This window comes from Miniopterus natalensis, chromosome 5 (genome assembly GCF_054644295.1).
Source record: "Miniopterus natalensis isolate mMinNat1 chromosome 5, mMinNat1.hap1, whole genome shotgun sequence".
NCBI lineage: Eukaryota > Metazoa > Chordata > Mammalia > Chiroptera > Miniopteridae > Miniopterus > Miniopterus natalensis.
Genome location: NC_142085.1, coordinates 18,693,834 through 18,712,110, shown reverse-complemented (window position 1 = coordinate 18,712,110; position 18,277 = coordinate 18,693,834). Strand labels below are relative to the sequence as shown.

The following is an 18,277-nucleotide window of genomic DNA, read 5'->3' as shown; positions in this document are numbered from 1 at the left end:
GCAGAGAAGACCCAAGAGGTGGTGACCTGATGACTTATGTCCATTGAGTCTCCTGCCTACAGAAAAGCTGGTCCCCACCTTCCTATCCTTTCCATCTTCAGCAAAGAGCGAAGGATCGTTGCCTTTGCTTCCGAGTCTGACTTGGAACTTCTCATTTCTGTGTCTCTTCCCTTCCTGTCTGTCGTTCTCACTTCTCTGCCTTTGTATCCACCCTTTCTTCTATGTTATCTGTTTTGTTTTGGTTTTATCTCCCTGTGTAGACCTGTTTGCTTCTCAGTTGTCTCATGTCCATTTCTGATCCATTTGCTTTCATTTTAGTTCTGAGATCTTTCTTGAAATTACCCCACCCCCTAGTTTATGCTGATGAATGATAATAATGATAAATTAAAATAGCAATGCTAACTCGGTTTGGTATAACAGATTGTGATAAATCAATTTTTTAAAAACATGTTATTACTTTTCATCATTTTATTTTTATTTATTTATTTATTTATTTATTTATTTATTTATTTTACATATATCTTTATTGATTTCAGAGAGAGGAAAGGAGAGGGAGAGAGAGAAACAGAATCATCAATGATGAGAGAGTGATTGATCAAGCCCACAACTGGGGCATGTGCCCTAACTGGGAATCGAACCCTGATTGCCTGGATCCTAGGTCGATGCTCAACCGGCAGGGCTAATTGCATTTTAAACTTGACCACAAATTTGAAGCTGGTGTTTTTTGTGGGTTTTTTTTCAGTGCAATTTTCAAAAAGAAACTGAGGTCTAAATTAAATGACTCACTGAAGGTTGTCACAGTAGGAAAAGAAAAAGATTTAAGACTCACCTCAAGCCTTGGGTCATAAGGCCAGTGTTTATCTTGGCCAAACTATATCACCATACGTGGTGAGCCGGCCATGGGGCAAGCTGATCGGGCAGAGTTTGTATGGAAGCAGAGACTCTTTTCTGCCTGGAACCCTCACATAACAAGATCCAATCCTCCCCTTTAGAACTGACAGTATTAAGTGTCCATCTATACACTAAAAAAAATATTACAGTAAAATGTGGCTTTACCTATGAAATACATTAGCGATGATGGAGACTTTATTTTACAAAGTCTTTGCTGTCAGACTACATTAAATTATAAAAAATAAAATAATAATAACTCGCATGCACCTTTATCAGAGCACATCTCCTTTGCAAAGCACATTTCAGCTGCAGCATTTGTATTCAACTTTAAAGCCCCCAGAAGAATGGGAAAGGCATCTGGTAACTGCTGAAAATGTCGACACATGGTCCGTTTAGTCACTTCCTTGGTTTTTAAGGAAAAGGAGGTGTGGGCATCCTGAAGGAACTGCCAGATGGGGGAAAGAGCTCGCAAAGCTCTTGGGAAAGCTCCCAAGCTTTCCACTGTGAGAGGTGACAACGCCGCCCTCTGGCAGGGGGACCAGGAAGCCTGCGGCGCAGATGCTCAGAGACCTCTCGGCGGCCACCGCTCCTTCAGACAGTCCCGGTGCCCGGTGCGGGCTGAACCAGCCTCAGAACAATGGGCTTCCTGTCCCTGGGCCGAGAAATCACTGCCCTGATTAACTTCGCCTCTGCTCGGGGGACCCTGCCCTTCCTCCCCCTCCCTCACTGCCCCCTCTCTGCCGTGATCTTGGTCCAAATTCCACAGGTGCTTCAGCACTCATTTTCCCAGGTCAGTGAGAAACAAAGCAGCTAAATAACTCACCCCAAACATTTGGAACTGAATGCGTTACCTCCTCTCAGAAACAGATACGTTTTATGTTCAAAACACTCTGGCAGGGGATAAGACAGAAAGAAGTTGTCAGCAATGGTAAGATGTCTAGCTTTGGTGGGGGGGGGGGGTGTCTCTTGAATAGGAAGGGCTTTCTGCAGTTTTTCAGATCAACAGGTACCAACTATGATATTAATGATAATGGTAGCAGAAGTAATAAGGAAGTCCCCCCTTATCCGCGGGGTATGCTTTCCAAGACCCCCTGTGGATGCCTGAGACCGTGGATAGTACTGATCCCTAGATATATTATTTTTTCTTATATATACATACTTATGATAAAGTTTGATTTATAAATTAAACACAGTAAGAAATTAGCAATAATAGCTAATAATAAAATAGAATAATTGTAATATAAGGTATCCTAAAAAACGAATACATACACTTTGACTAATTATAAAGGCAGTGTTTATTAAAATACATTTCATTTTCAAAATTGAGCTATCAACTGTTAAATTGTGTGTGCATTTTTTTGGAACACCCTGTATATTGTAATAAAAGTTATGTGAACGTGTTCTTTCTCTCAGAATATCTAATTGTACTGTACGCACGGCATGCACGAGATTTCATCGCACTGTTGAGAATGGCATGCAGTAAAACTTGTGAATTGTTTATTTCCGGAATTTTCCATTTAATATTTTCAGACCGCGGTTGGCCGCAGGAAACTGAAATAGCAGAAAACAAAGCTGCGGATAAAGGGGGACTATTGGAGTAGTAATGCTACCACTACTAGTAGTAGTAATAGAAGAGGTACCAGTAGTTATTAGTGGTGCAGCTTCTTGTTTTTCTGTATCTAACTCTAGCTTTGACTGTATAGGAACATATTGAAAGTTGGGGAAATTTAAGGGCAACAGAGTTGATCGTGTCACCTAAGCGCTTCTTATGTGGCATGACAGTAAAACATAATGAAGTCTAATTCCTTTTTGCCCACAATCTAGAATGGTTCCCAAATGAGTTCATAAAGGCCTTCTCGGCCCCACCTCCCCTATTTCCTCGGCCCGTCGTCATGCAGATGATTCATAAAGCAATTGAATCTTTGCAGGGGGGTGGCAGCCTCTCCTTGGCTGAGTGACAAGGCGTGTGACAGCGAGGAGCCGCACACTGAGTGGTGAGGGAGGACAGCCCCAGACTCCACGGTTCCCTTCTCCGCGTCTCTTCTTCTCAATTGCCCCCCCTAAGTTTTTAAGCTTGGGTCATTGTGTATGTTTGTGCTCTGTCTGAAGTGTTATTTTTGCAGCCACACAGAGCACAGGGAAGCGATAAAGAAGTCAGTCTGCGTTTTTTCCCTTATGAGTAGAAATCAGTCCTGTGGCTTTCAGGTCACTTTATGTAGCCTCCGTGTTCTTGTGCATTTTTCTGGTTTTTCCTTGCGATTGAGCTCTAGCTTCATACCGTTTTGGTCAGAGAAGATGCTTGACATGCTTTCAGTCTTCTTAAATTTATTGAGACTTGTTTTGTGTCCTAACATGTGGTCTATCCTAGAAAATGTTTCATGTGCACTTGAAAAGAATGTATATCCTGCTGCTTTGGGCGAAATGCTCTGAAAATATCAATTCAATCCATCTGATCTAGTGTGTCATTTAAGGTTGCTGTTTCCTTGTTGATGTTCTGTCTGGAAGATCTATCCACTGATGTCAATGGGGTGTTAAAATCCCCTATTATGACTGTATTACTGTCAGTCTCTCCCTTTATGTCCCTCTAGATTTGCTTTGCATATTTAGGTGCTCCTATGTTGGGCCCATAAATGCTTGCAAGGATTATATCCTGTTGATGGGCTGCTCCCTTTATCACTATGTAGTGTCCGCCTTTGTCTATTATCATAGCTTTTGTTTTAAAGTCTTATTTGTCAGATAGAAGTATTGCTACCCCAGCTTTTGTTTCCTGTCCATTTGCATGAAATATCTTCTTCCATTCATGTACTTTTAGTCTGTGTGTATCTTTTGTCCTGAGGCGGGTCTGTTGTAGGCAGCACATACGTGGGTCTTGCTCTCTTACCCATTCAGCCGCCCTTTATAAAGTGCCACTGGGAGTCGGCCGGCCTCAGGGACCGAGGCGAGACCCAGTAGAGAAGCAACGAGCAGCATCGAGCAGCGTGGGTGGAGGCTGCATTCTCATCCTGGGTGCCCGGGAGTGCCACCCTCTTTGTTATTATTGTTTTTAAGAAAAAACAGGGTGTCAGGGCTTCACTCCAAAGCAGCTAAATCAGAAGCTGGGTTTGGGCCCCAGGCAGTGGCTTATGTTCTTAAATGTCACAGGAGATTTTATTGGGCAGAGGGGAGTGAGAGCCATGGATTGGGTCCAACCCCTCATTTACACACGAGGACAGGCCTTCACGGCAGCGACATCGGGCACCCTCCTCACCCACGGCTCTTCTTCTTTCTCCTCTGTGTCTCTCTCTGCGTTTCTGGTGATGCCACAGACAAATCCAATTTCAAATTGTGATTCCTCTATTTCAAGGAATGCCCACCAAATTGGATTTTTTTAAAAAAAGAAAAAGAAAAGAACTTGAGCCAAGTCTTCAGTCCTGGAAAAATTAGCCTTACACCCTGTAGGACAGTATCTAGTCCCGGGAAGCTGTGATCCCAGCCCAACCATGGGCCCCTGTCCTGACGCAGGGCAAGTTGGGTCCCCTCATTGATTCCCAGGATTTCATCTATTACATAGTGAGAATGGTACCTACTTGACAAGACTTTTGCAGGGGGAAATACTGAGATGACAAGTGTAAATATTTAAAACAGACCTGAATGCCACAATAACTATTGAATCAGCCACAATAACTATTCTCTATAATGGCTGTAGCTTTAAAAGCGAGCCCTTCGCTTTTCCTCAGTGTGGTTACTGGGGAATTTTCATTGGATATGATCCATTCTTGAGCAGCAAACTGATCATAACCAGCACCCTGCTGTTTCTGTGCTTTGGCTTCTACCAGTGGTTTCTGATTTAACTGTAGAATCTTTTCTTCAAGCAAAATAAATGTATTTGTCTAATGCAGGGCTTCCCCACCTTGGTATTAGTGAACATTTTGGGTCAAATCATTCTCAGCCGAGGGTGGCTGTGCTGTGCATTGCAGGGTGTTTATCAGCATCCCTGGTCTTTACTCACTAGATGCCAGGAGCACCCCCAGTTGTGACAGCCAAAAATGTCCCAAATATTGCCAAACGTTCCCCAAAGGGGCAAAATTGCCCCTGGTTGAGACATATATCTGTTGTGTAAAGCAGACCAGAGTGGAGTTGCCTGAATTAGAGAAAAGGTAGGGGGGCTTAGAGCCCACAGGACTTTCCCACCCCCCAACCGAGCCCCAGCTCCTGAAGCAGGTTCACAGACACCACGTTCTCCAAGGAGCACCAATTCACACACACACCACACTCCCACAGCCACAGGCCTAGAGCAAATCTTCCCTCTCCTCTGAAATCTTCCAACGAAAACTTCCTTCCTTTAATCTCCATGCTGTATTTATCTCTCTCTTATGAAACCTATCTACTGTGTGTATTATAATTATTTCTGTACCTGTCTTTATATGCCCCCATCGTGTTTAGCTCATTTTCTTCCACATTAGTTTGGTGAGAAAGCTGGGCTTGAAGGATGAGTCCACAGGAGGAGGGAAGGAGAATATTCCAGGTGTGAACACAGGCATAGGGTATGAAGCTACAAGGCACGTTGAAAGACTTGACCTAATTTTTAAGAGAGTGATATAGAGTGAGATAAAAAGTGTAGAGGGAGACTGAAAGCATACTGTGAATAAATACATGTACCACATTCAGGATATTTTAGTTTGTTTTATAGGCAATGGTAAGATTTAAAGGTAAAAGGAGAGAAGTCAGATGATTGGGGCTGAACTTTAGAAAAATAAATTTGAAAAACTAAAAATAAATTTTGAGGTAGTGTAGCCAATTGATTGAAGGACCAAATAACCAAAAATAGAGACCCTATTACAACAGTATGTAATTAGCAGATAACAGATAATGGGGCCCAGGCTAGTGCCCATGGGTTGAAGTGAATAAGAAAGTTAGGTGCGAGATGTTTTAGAAGCATAACCTAAAAATTTTTTACAACTGATTGGAAGTGGAATGTGAGGAAATGCAAATAACTAAAAATGACCTTAAGATTTTTAATTTTGTGAACTGCCACTGGCAAAAGAAAGAAATATGAGAAGATGTACAAGCTTTGTCTGGGGAGAAGGAAGATGAGTTCCAGTTGGACCTGTTGAGTTGTAAGTGCCTCAAATATCAAATTGGCACTTGGGAATTTGCTTCTAGAGCTTCCAACAAGAGTATGTCTTTCTCTTTTTTTTAAAGATTTTTTAAAAAATTGATTTTTAGAGAAAAAGGAAGGGAGAGGGTAAGAGAGAGAGAGAAACATCAATGTGAGAGCAGAAACATCTATTGGCTGCCTCTTGCCCACCCCCAACTGGGGATCAAACCTACAACCCAGACATGTGCCCTGACCAGGAATCAAACCAACAACCCTTCGGTGCACAGGATGACACCCAACCAACTGAGCCACACTGGCCAGAGCAAGAGCGTTTCTTTTAGAGCTAGAGTGGAGAGTTGTCCGAATACAAGATATAATAGGAGCCATGGTATAGATGACATTGCCCAGTGAGAGGAGAGAAAAAGATACGGGTCAACATCAGAGTGTTTGGGGTAAGGCCAATGTCCCGGGGAACGCCAATATTTAGGAAGGGAATGGAGGGCAAAGGAGCCTGGGAAAGAGACCCAGAAGAAGGGATGAAGACAGAAGAGAAACAGAAGAGCCCTGTGGAATTGAATAGCCATGTCACAGACAGGGTGGTCAGCAGAATGAGATGCTGCAGTCCAGCTAGCGTGGGAAGAAACCACTGGATCTGGGAAGGAGGAAATCACAATTGGCCTTAAAGCAACACTTTAAGTGGCATATAGGGGAAAGAAGGTAAATTACAGTGGTTTGATAAAAAGTTGGAGTCAAAGACTAAAGCACTGTGGTACGAAGAGAGGAAGAAAATGCACTGATGGCCAGAGAAGGTTCCAGATTAGGATGATTATTTTAGGAAAGGAAGACAAGTATACCTGGTGGTTAGCATGGAGAAGCCCAACAAAAGATTAAAGACACAAAGGAGGGGAAAGATAATGGATGGACGAGGGCCTGGGGAATTGGAAATAGTGAGTTTGCAAAAAATAAGTGGAGGGGTGAGCCATACAGGTAGGTAGGGACACGTGTGCCTATGAGGTAGGAGGTAATTTAAGCAGGCGGGTGAAGATGGAAATCAATTTTGTGTTTTGAACAACCATGTTGGGGATTGGGGAGAAAAGCTGGTTACAGATCAATCAAAATACTTCAAATATCACTGCATATCCAGCCAAGGCTGAAAAGGATGCATTTATGTTGGAGCTAATCAAAAGGTTTATTATTCTTCTATAATTTTGGGGAGATTAACAGTGTTTGAAGGATGCTTTAGTTCATGGCAGTAGGCAATGTTAGAGGAGGGAGGAACTGGAGCAGAAAACATTCACCAGGAGGGTGTTATAGAGCCATGGGCAAGAAGTGAAGATGGCTTGGAGGGCACGGCATCTGGGAATGAAAAGCAAGGTTTTGAAGAGCAGCTATTTTGAAGGGGAAACAGCTGGTAACCCGAGAAAGCATGAAGTTGACTCTTCCAACAAAACATAGAGACTAGTAAGAGGGAGAAAGTTATGGAAACATTCCTCAAATGAGATGAATGGAAGATGTTCAGTCTTGTTTCTTTCTTTCAATAACAATAATAGTCTAAATAGTCTGACAATTTTTTCTATCAGGTGGAAATCATGTCCGAAGACCACGCTTCTGTTTATTTTTCACATTTTAATGACCACCACTCATGGCGCAGACCCCAGCCAGGCACTGGTCTAAATGTTTTTTAATATATTAACTCCTTTTACCTGATGACAATCCTGGGCTGTGGCTATTATTATTTCTCCTCATTTTACACCTGGAAAAACCGAGGCACAGAGCAGTTTAGTGACTTTCTCCACAATGCCCTGCCAGTCATTGGCTGAGTTTGGGATCTGTAGCCAGGCCACCCAGGTCCTGGGTCTGCAGACCTAACCACTAGACTCTCCCACCACCTCTCCATTCAAAGAAAAGAAATCGAATTTAATTAATAACTCTTTCTCACCGACTTGGCCTCTCTGCTACTAACTCAGAGAGTCAGTCAACTGTGGCAGCCAAAGAACTGCTTATGTCATTGCAGGAAACTCTGACACAGACTCAGATTCCAGCTGCAGCCGGTACACCCTCAAGGCCGACGGAAGTCAGTGTCCCAGTGGGTCGGCTGGAAGGACAGTCGTCTACACGTGTGAGTTCATCAGCGCCCACGGAGCTCGAGGTAGTAAGAACATAGAAGTGACATTCACGTCTATGGGTAAGGACTCTTCCTAGAATTTTCAACCTTGCACCTCAAACCCAGGGCTGCCAATCAACTGGGAATATCCATGAGCCATAAAGCAGGGCCTCCCCTGGTGATGGGAGTGGGGTTGGGGGTGAGTCACAAAATGGGAAACAGGAGAGGATTTCCCTCTCTGTCATTTCAATTCCTGAGAAATCTTTAAAATAGGGAAGGGTAGGGGCAGGCACCTGGCTGCAGGGAAGGTGCAGAATATGGGCTGGAAGTAGTTTCACACTGAGATTAGTCCATTTAGTCTTGAGTTTGTAATGAGAATAATGTCCCTAACTTTCCCTCCCATAATTTCAATCTCCTTCCCTTGAATTACAGTAGCCTGGCTCATTCCCGCCGCTGTCCCCTTCCCCCTGTCATCCCTCCTCTCCCATCTCACCTATTCTAGGAAGAAAGCTGCAGAAAGCTGCAGAAAGCTGAACAACCTGATACTTTGTGGTTATTTTACAGTTGTGACAAATGTTTTTTAACCTTTCAATTAATTCAGCTTACTTAGGCCCCTTAAAAATAGCATTTCCTCTCCTCATACCATAAAGCATTATAGCTTCAGCCTTAGCTGCAAAAATAGGGCAGTCAAATTTGTTTTTCTATCCATTTTACAAAAAGGAACTATTTAGATAAATTCTGAACAATTTGGAGAAAGGACTAATATAATGTACTTGTTGATCTCGTTCACATTTTCTATGATCATGACCTGACATTTTTATAAGGAGCAAAATTAGGTTCATGGGTCTTTTGAGCAATTTGCCGTTGTCTGTAGTGAGCCCAGCTGTACACAGCAAGTTTTCACAATGGGACTTGTGTCCTTAGGGGGCTTTGGTTGTCTTAGGGATGTGTTCAGCTTTTGCTGAAAACCACTGGTAGTTTGGAGGTCATCTGAGAACCCAGAGGAGAGGATTCATGCGTCCAGGAAGCCATTTCCTTTTTTTCTCACTGAACCCACTGAACCTCGGACAGCCATCCCAAGGTGCCTACAGCTAGCAAGGGCAATGCGAGGGCCACTTTAACCCATGCTTGTGTGACTTTGGGGCTGTATCTGCACACTTGAATCCCAGCTCCTAAAAGGCACTATGGAAACCCTTGACTTTTTTCTGATTGTGACTAAAGATTTTACACTGACTGGAAGAGCAGGCAGCCTCAGTGGACTCCAGGCAAGAACTTGGTCACTTATGGAAGACAGAGTGAATGGCATTTGGAAATGTCACCTGTGTAAAGGACATGCCCCAAGAGCCAGAGGCAAAACTAGTGGGACATTCATATAAGTTTTAATAGCTGTAAAGGTTCTTGTTAACATTCTCAGTGAATAAATCCTCATGATCCTATGAGGACATTCTCAAAAGAAGTAAATGTAGAGAGACTTATAGTTAGGGTGCCTACATGGCCCCGTTCACCTGAGACAATCCGGGTGTAATTCTTTAGGCAATAAATGCTCTGATTTCCCTCCTTAAAATGTAGCTCCAGAAATCACTCCAGCTTAGCAAGCACTGACTGGGAGCTAGACCCAGGGGCTAAGTGCTGGGGATGCAAAGACACAGAGGAGACAGTCCTGCTCTTGCAGGGCTCACATTTTAATGGAGAAGACACAGAGAAAGAAAGAAATTAAAATACAATGTGGTTTAATTTTTAAAAGTATTTTAAAAGACTAGAGAATGAGGTTGTTCTAAGAACTGAGCTGTTTAGTGTCCCTTGAGGTGTCGCTGAAGAGGTTGGAGGGGTGCTTGGGTCAATTCGACATCCCTAAGTTTGCAACCTTTCGCCCTGCCGACCATCAGGAGATAAATCCAGCCACAAAGGGGAAGTGCACGAGCTCCTCAGGCATGTGATGGAAATGAGTACAGTTCAGAGCACCACCAGGATCAGCCTAAACACAAGTAAAGCCCAGGAGCAGCAAGGTACCAGTCCCGCGTTGACACACGTAGTCAGGACTGTCCACACTTTCTGTCTCTGTCTTAAATTTCACTCATGTGTCGATGGCACCAGAAAGACTAAACATTGTACCTTGTTGTCGGTTTTCTTTTGTCTGTTTTGTTTGCATTCTTTTAGCCAACCTAACAATAACCTCGGACCCAATTTCTGTTTCTGAGGGACAAAACTTTTCTATAAAGTGCATCAGTGATGTGAGTAACTATGATGAGGTGTATTGGAAAACTTCTGCTGGAATTAAAATATATGAAAGGTTTTACACCACGAGGAGGTATCCTGATGGAGCGGAGTCAGTGCTGACGGTGAAGACCTCGACAAGGGAGTGGAACGGTGAGTGAAAGGCCAGTACCCGCTCCCCTGCCCGGAGCCCTGGAAACACCTACAGTAGTTCCCATCCACGGAGGGCCTGTCCTGGGCCATGTCTGTGACAGCCACTTTATATTAAATATGTCATCACATTTCATGAAACAGCTCTTTCGGGGAAGATGTCATTGTACCCATTTTACAGATGTGGAAACTGAGGCTCAGAGAAGATAATAAATACACCTAAGCTTCTACATCTTAAGTTGTAGAGTAGGACTGGAACTAGTCTCTCATTCCAGAGCTTGTGCTCTTGCTATGAAGTTAAGAGGATTTTTATTAAAGGTACTTTTTATCAGGCTCTTAGGAGTGTTCCACCCAATCACAGTATCAAAATATCTAGGTAAAGGATTTATATGCCTTTAGTTGCAAACTTAGGGGTGGTTTCAAAGGAAGAAGCATTGTTATTTCCTATTTCTTTCTTTTTTTAAAAAAAATGTATCTTTATTGATTTCAGAGAGAGGAAAAGAGAGGGAGAGAGCTAGAAACATCAATGATGAGAGAGTCATTGATCGGCTGCAGCCCACAACCCGGGCATGTGCCCTGACTGGGAATCGAACCCCAATCTCCTGGATCCTAGGTCGACGCTCAACTGCTGAGCCACGCCCGGCTGGGCTATTTCTATACATTATTCATGTTGGAAAGAAATGCAAATCTTTGGGGGGGGAAAGAGAGAAATTGATAGAACTGCTGTAATAATAGTTGACATTTATGGAGCCCATACTATATGATAGACATTGCTGAGTTTTAAAAGTGTGTTAATTCATTTAAAATAGTTCACTGAGAGGCTAATACTATTATTATTCCCATTTTGCAGATGGGGAAGCTGAATCTCAGTGAGGTTAAGTAAGTTGCCCGAGATTATGCATCTTGTAAATGGCAACACCAGGTTGAAACTGAGACTGTCTGGCTCTAGTGGCCAACTTTGAACCACCTCACTCTGATGTCTTTCGTTAACTGTTAGGTTAATCAGTCCAATTTCTGTGAGTCCCAAGTCTTCTTCATTTTTTCCTGTGAGGACTAGGCAACATTATGGAAATAACTGGTTATTGCTTGGCTGGACTTGGTTGTATAAAATCAGAAAATGAGAGTATTTTTCTCCCATCCCAAACTCACACCTAACTCTGTCCAAACTGCTCTTTCCTTCTACTGGGAGGAGGAGCCATAGCTTTTCCAGTCACTACATCTATTAAACATTCTCATACTCCAGTATTAAAAAAACTTAGTCTCATCTAAATCAACTACAGTTTCATTTTATATTGAATTTAAATTTCCCTTCCCCCTCAACAGAATTGAAAGGAGTCTCTTCTCTGTTTTTGTTCTACTTGATGTCTCTCCGACTAGTTGCTAATCTGGCTCCTCCAGGGTTGGGGCAGAGGGAAGAAATGTAAAAACAATCACAGGGTCTTACTAAATTGTAGGAACACTTCTCACCCTCCTGTACTGTCCCCAAGGCAGGTGCTCCAGTGGTGGCTCATCCTCTGATAGGCCCTGACATAATATTCACTAGGAAAAGGTCCTTTCAAAAAACTCAACCCAAGTACTGTCCACAATCCACTCTCCTCACCAAGCACTGGGCATGCAGACTATTCTTGCTGCCTTTCCCTTACTCCAGCAAGGTCAGCCAGCCTCTTTAGACTGTCCTAGATAAGAGTGAGACATCGGACATTTAATTCCAGAGTCTACAGGTCCAGTTCTCCCAAGAATTCTCTCTCTCCCTTTCTCCCTCTTTCCCTCTCTCAACCCCTCCCTCTCTCCTTACTCCTTGGAAGTGCCATAAGGTCCTGGAAACTGAGGAGCCTACTCACTTAGAGATGGAAAGAGGGGGTGTCACAACATCACAGTGTTCCACCTGGGTGACAACTCCCTTCAAAGAACAACCCATCCCAGCACACACCGAAATTCCCATTCATTCCCTGCTTAATGAAAGAGCCTTAGAGCAGGTATTGGAAACCTGTTTTGAAACCTGAGTCCACCCTAACAACTGTAAGGCTTCGGATAAGCCACTTAATTTTATTTGAAAGTAGGTGAATATTTTAGGTGGCCCTTGGTTAGTCCTTCAAATACACAGAGCACCTGGGTGGGGAGTCTTTCAAGCATTTTATTAGCCACCGTCCAAGCCTGACAGGGACAACTAAGCCTCTTCTTAACCTTCCCAGCAAATGCCTTTTTGGAGTGATGATTTAATCCCATCTCATTTTTGCTTCCTTCCACCCAGGAACCTATCACTGTGTATTTAGATATAGGAATTCGTACAGCATTGCCACCAAAGATGTCATTATTCACCCGCTGCCTTTAGAGCAGAACATCATGGTTGATCCCTTGGAGGCTTCAGTTCCGTGCACAGGTTCCCATCACTTCAAGTGCTGCATCGAGGAGGGCGAAGACTACCGAGTAACTTTCCAAGTGGATTCCCGATCCTTTCCTGCTGGTAAGATGCCAACTGCTGAGTCATTAGGACAGAGTATTTCCTACATGTGGAGTCTAAAATTTACTCTTAAAGTAGACATAGGGATTGCTTTAGAGACAGAATCATAGTGAATCCCCAAAGCCACCCTTACCTTCTATTTTGCTTTATTTGGCTTGTGGCAAAATCTTGAGAATCTAGGGGTGGTGAGTCCGTTTTTGGTGGGAGCTGTTGAAGACAGTATTAAGATACCCTCACAGGTCTTCCACTTTCTCAGCATAGCTGAATAGAGATTCTGATAGGCCCTCCCTCCAAGCTATGAATCAACATAGTATAAAAGTACCACAAAAACCCTCTTAAATGCACAGCTGAGCATGCAAAAAAGTAAGAGAAATAACTAAACATAGAGGAGAAGAATACTAAAGATAATGTTCTAGCTAATGCTGGGGCTTCTTGGAGGGTATCTGCCAATATAAGAGACCCAGAACCTTGGGTTTTAAGGCTCTGAAGGCCATGGAAGAAAAGGTCTTGCTCCCTATGCAGTAACTAAGGCTCCACACACCAGCACAATGTCAGGACCCTCATTAAGGTGAGATGCTCATTAACAAAAAGACTAGAAAAGCAAAATTCACCTGCCAGGGTTAAGAGCTTGTCTTTGTCTCTGGGTGTGCAAAAATTTTCCCTGAGAATTATAACTGTCCTGCCCTCACTCAGGTTTGGGGTTTGAATTTATACCACCTATGTGGTCCAGGAACTCAAAACTGAGGAGTAACGTGGCCCATTGATAGCACCCTATGGCAGTTGGTAGAAAAAAAAATTCAAATCCTCTCTGTAGAATGCGCTGTCACTACAGATCCCCCAGGATCCCAACAGGTGAAGGTCAACCAAATATGAGCTCATGCCCTCAAATGTCAAAACACAGACACAATTATGAGCAATTTACATGCTCATTCATCCTTTCAAGAACCATTCTTGAAGACCTATTCAATGCAAAACACCAAAGTAGGCAATGTAAAGGAGAAAAGGGAACTAGGGCACAAATATTAATATGTAGAAGGGCTCATATCATAAAAGACAATGCATATAACATTAAATACCCAAATGAGCAATACAGATCCAAAGAGCGCCAGAAGTTCAGAATAGTAGGGGCCCAGAAAGTCTGGAAAGTTTAGAGAAGGTTGCAGGATATCAATCTAGAATCAATCTGGACATTGAAACATTCAAACATATCAATGTTCTGTGTTCTGCATGCATACATCAGTGCTTTTGATATGTTAGATACTAGGAGACAGAAAGACAAATAAGACCAGGTACCTTCTCTCCAAGACCTCATGGTCTAGTGGAGGAGGCAGACACATAAAAGGGTGACCTTCAACCAACATGGTGAAGGCAGGACAGGGTAAATGCACAGGACGTGATGGGGTTTAGAGAGGCAGAGGGCATTCTGAAAGGCGTTTGGAAATTCCATAACTGTGGGCACAAATTAGGAGTCATGAGTGGTGAGGTTTGGGTTAGCATGCATGCAAATGTGGGCTTACTTCTAGGCTGGAGGCATTTTTAAAACCACATTAAAAGTGAATGTGTCACATCCCTGGGAAAAGTTTGGACCAGTGTATCCATAGAGGATCATTTTAACAAAATGTGTGCTTCGGATACTCATGTTGTGACTTAATTCTTTCAATCATCCTGCCTTAGAAAAAGAAGTTAATGGAAAGCAAGTGTGCTACAAATTCAATTTCATGGCGAGCTCAATAACCTCCTGGTGCCCAAAACATGTTGACGTGTTCTGCCATTTCACCAATGCCGCCAACAGCTCAGTTCGGAGTCCGTCTATGAAGCTGAACCTGGTGCCTGGTGAGAGCATTTTCAATTATTTTAAAATGCTGTAACCATGGTCAGGAGTTTATTTATTCTTTCATTCCCTCATTCACCCATTCTATAATATACATTAAGCACCTTCATGCAGCATGCTTTAGGCTAAGCGTGGGGGATTTGAAAAGAAATAAGCCATGTTTCTCCCCTGGCCCCGAACTAGGGGAGAGATAGATGTGACCACGAATGTTATCACATGTCATGGGGTAAGTGCTACACTAGAAGCTTTGTGGGTAGCCAGAAGAGGCTGCCTGGTTTAACTCTGCTGGTGCTAGATAGGTGGGGAGGGGAGGAAGTGATCAAGAAAGTCTTGCAGATGAAGTCATATTTCTGCTGAGTCTGGGAGGCCACGCACTGCACTGGGCAGATAAGGGTGGGCCGAGTCTGTGTGGAGCTAAGACCCCTTTGAGGTTTTAGCAAAGGAGAGGTGTCCCCACTAGTACTGTCTCCCTGAGACAGGGCTAATGAAAAGAATCAATCTGGAAAATAGCTAAGAATAGCTAACTGTCTTTCCCATCTTCTGTCATCACTGAGCCAATATCCCCCCGCTTAATATTTTCAATGTAAAAGGCCATGATTTGTGGAACCATTTCATGGTAGAGCTCTCCTCAGTGGTAACAGAAGAACAAGTGGATGAATGATGGTCCTGGGCTTCCGTCACAAGCAGTCCCCTTCCCCAGAAATCTCTGTAATCGGACCCCTGGCATGAGAAGGATCCATGGCTCTAGGACCAAGCTTATTTGAGTTCAATGAGTGATTTGTGGTTATTCTCACACGTGTTGGTAACTGAGCCCTGGAACCAAAGCAGGAAGCAATGCAGAGTGAGTCACCGGTCCCCTGGCCCTTCTAAGTGCACCTCCTCCAGGGGCAGCCAAAGTCCCTTCACTATCCCCCATCTTAGCCCAAGCATCATCATGCTTTATTTCACCTATCTTGGTTCTTTTTCTCTTTCTTCCTACCCAGTCTGATATTCCTTCCTTTCTCTGGTAGGACATTACTTACATTACGTATTTCAGGGTTTTATACAATGGCTGAGAACTCCATTAATGATAAATTTAAAAATTGTTGAGAGAGGGATCTGCTCATTAGAGAATCAGGGTCCCCTGGAGATGAATGCTTCTGCAATGAATGTCATTTTCCCATTCAAGTATGGCCTTGAGGAGAAGTGAAGCAGAGCCACTCTTAAGGGAAACCAGAAGGAACAAATTCTTACAAATATTGCCTAGAGCAAGGGCGGGGAACATTTTTTCTGCCAAGGGTCATTTGGATATTTATACCATCATTTGCGGGCCATACAAAATTATCAACTTAAAAATTAGCTATGATAAAAGCTCCCAGATTTATTGCATTTTGAGTACTGCCTGCGGTTGCCTTGGCAGGGCCAGACCAAATGATTTTGAGAGCCATATATGGCCCGCAGTTCGGATGTTCCCCACCCCTGGCCTAGAGTATTCAAGCCATGGTTCCTGGAATATTTCCTATTACTAACTATATCTTTGGATTAAGGGTGTGCTTCCCAACCTTGGTTGCACAGTGGAATCACTGGGGAAGCTTTAAAAAACTGCCGATGCCTGAATTCGGGCCTGAGAGGTCCTGATTTACTTGGGTTGGAGTGAGCCTGGACTTTGGCATTTTTCCAAGCTCCCCAGGTGATTCTAATATGCCAGAGTTGAGAATCCCTTGAATGAAGGCATTATGTCCCCAAGACTCCTGGAAACCTGGATATCTCTTATTTGGGTGAGCACATATTAAGTTCTCATTACTTTCCATGGCTTAGATATTCCAGGCAGCAGAGAGAAGATTCTGGGGATTGGAGGTGGGAAATAAATTATGTTAGGAAAAGCAAGTGCAGATTAAAGTCAGCTGTGTGTGGACAGCACTAAGAGGCTCTGGAAAACCACAGCAAAATAGAGAAATTGGCTACCTCCAAAAGGTCACTGAAAGTAAAGGGTAAGATGAATTCAAACACCAAAATTCTACCTGGGCCAGACACCATTTCCACTATCTTGTCTCCTCCTTTCACTTGTCCCTTTTATTTCCATGTTTCCAATGCAGGAGAGAACATCACATGTCAAGATCCCATAATAGGTGTTGGGGAGCCCGGGAAAGTGATCCCGAAGCTCTGCCGGTTCTTGCACCTGCCCGGCAGCCCTGCAAGTCCCGTCGGCGGAATCATGACTTACAAATGTGTGGGCTCCCAATGGGAGGTGACGAGAAGAGACTGCATCTCCGCCCCAATAAACAGTCTGCTCCAGCTGGCCAAGGTGATCCCTAAATCTTTGACTCTGAGCTCTTGGGGGGTCATCTGTCTAGCTTATCATGTGTCCCAGCACTTAGGAAAGTGGGCCTTGGGCTGGTTTGTGTTGCTCTCAAAACTACTTTTATTTCTTGATTTCCAAAAGGTACAACCCTAGAAGTGCTTAAAAATTTGCTTAAATACAAATTTGGAGGTGACAAAATATGCGTTTTGCTCTAAAATCAGCTATAAACCTTTATCCTGTCTTCTCAGCACCTTGTATCCGTTACCTGCAAGGGGCAGGTAGTATTATCCTCTCTACCTGCTCTCCTTTGAATAATTTTTATATTAAGCAAATAGCTCTAATCTTTTCAGAAAGAGGAGCAACATAAAAAAAAATAAGGTTCGTCAGTGGAAAAAAAAAGTTGGACTTTTTTACCTCTAAGGATTTCCTCCATCTTTAGAGGTAACTGATAGTTACAGAAGAAGGGACTAGCCTACCTCTCTTACCTAGAGTAGAGGTTACTGCCATGTGGTAAGGAAAATACCTTTCTTTCCATCAAAATAGATAAATGTCACCTCATACTTAAGTCATTGAAAGTTAGAGACTCCTAAAAGTCCATGAGTTACAATAAATAAATACTGGTGAGGCGACTAGAGGGGTTATAGCAGATGGTGACATCTTTGGACGTGGTTCCAAATCCTCTTACCCTTGGAGGAAGAATTGAGGAAAAGAGGTGATATTGATTTATGTTTTATCTGTTTATCTTCTGTCTCTCCTCTTATCTTATACCAAATTCATTAAAAATCCCTACTATGTGCAAAACATTATTATAGATGCTATTAGGATAAAGAAGCCAAATCTGATTTGATAGGGAATATAGATATTAAATACACATTAATTTTGGCTAGGATAGTCAGGAAGTTCTGCTTGAAAAACTTGGCATCTGAGTTGGACCATGATGGATAAAACATTGGGGATATAAATTATCCTAATTGAGAAAGATAGAAATTATAATTTGAACTCAATGTTGGGCCATAGTCCTAATTCTACATACCTAGATGTATTTTCAATGGAAAAGAGGCATGCTGGCCTATCAGACTTCACCTGATTTATCCATTCAACATATACTGTTGAAAACCTATGTGCCAAGTTAGATGACTTGTACTATATTAGGTATTATGGGATATAAGAAGAATAGAAAGAAATATAACACATTGTTCACATGTTAAGAAGCTTATACTTTAATTGGAGACATTGAAATTAGAACACAAGATGACGTTGGTAGATAT

At 42.9% G+C, this 18,277-nt stretch overlaps 1 protein-coding gene across 1 annotated transcript in view; it reads left to right on the top strand.

The window, feature by feature from the left end:
• Window positions 1-18,277, top strand: part of ADGRF5 (adhesion G protein-coupled receptor F5) — a 70,358-nt gene that overhangs the window by 43,510 nt on the left and 8,571 nt on the right. Inside the window, exons 11-16 of the mRNA XM_087817437.1 lie at window positions 7,983-8,153; window positions 9,959-10,078; window positions 10,230-10,439; window positions 12,688-12,900; window positions 14,572-14,730; window positions 16,804-17,012. Coding sequence (XP_087673563.1) covers window positions 7,983-8,153; window positions 9,959-10,078; window positions 10,230-10,439; window positions 12,688-12,900; window positions 14,572-14,730; window positions 16,804-17,012 — 1,082 coding nt within the window. The remainder of the gene's footprint in view (window positions 1-7,982; window positions 8,154-9,958; window positions 10,079-10,229; window positions 10,440-12,687; window positions 12,901-14,571; window positions 14,731-16,803; window positions 17,013-18,277) is intronic.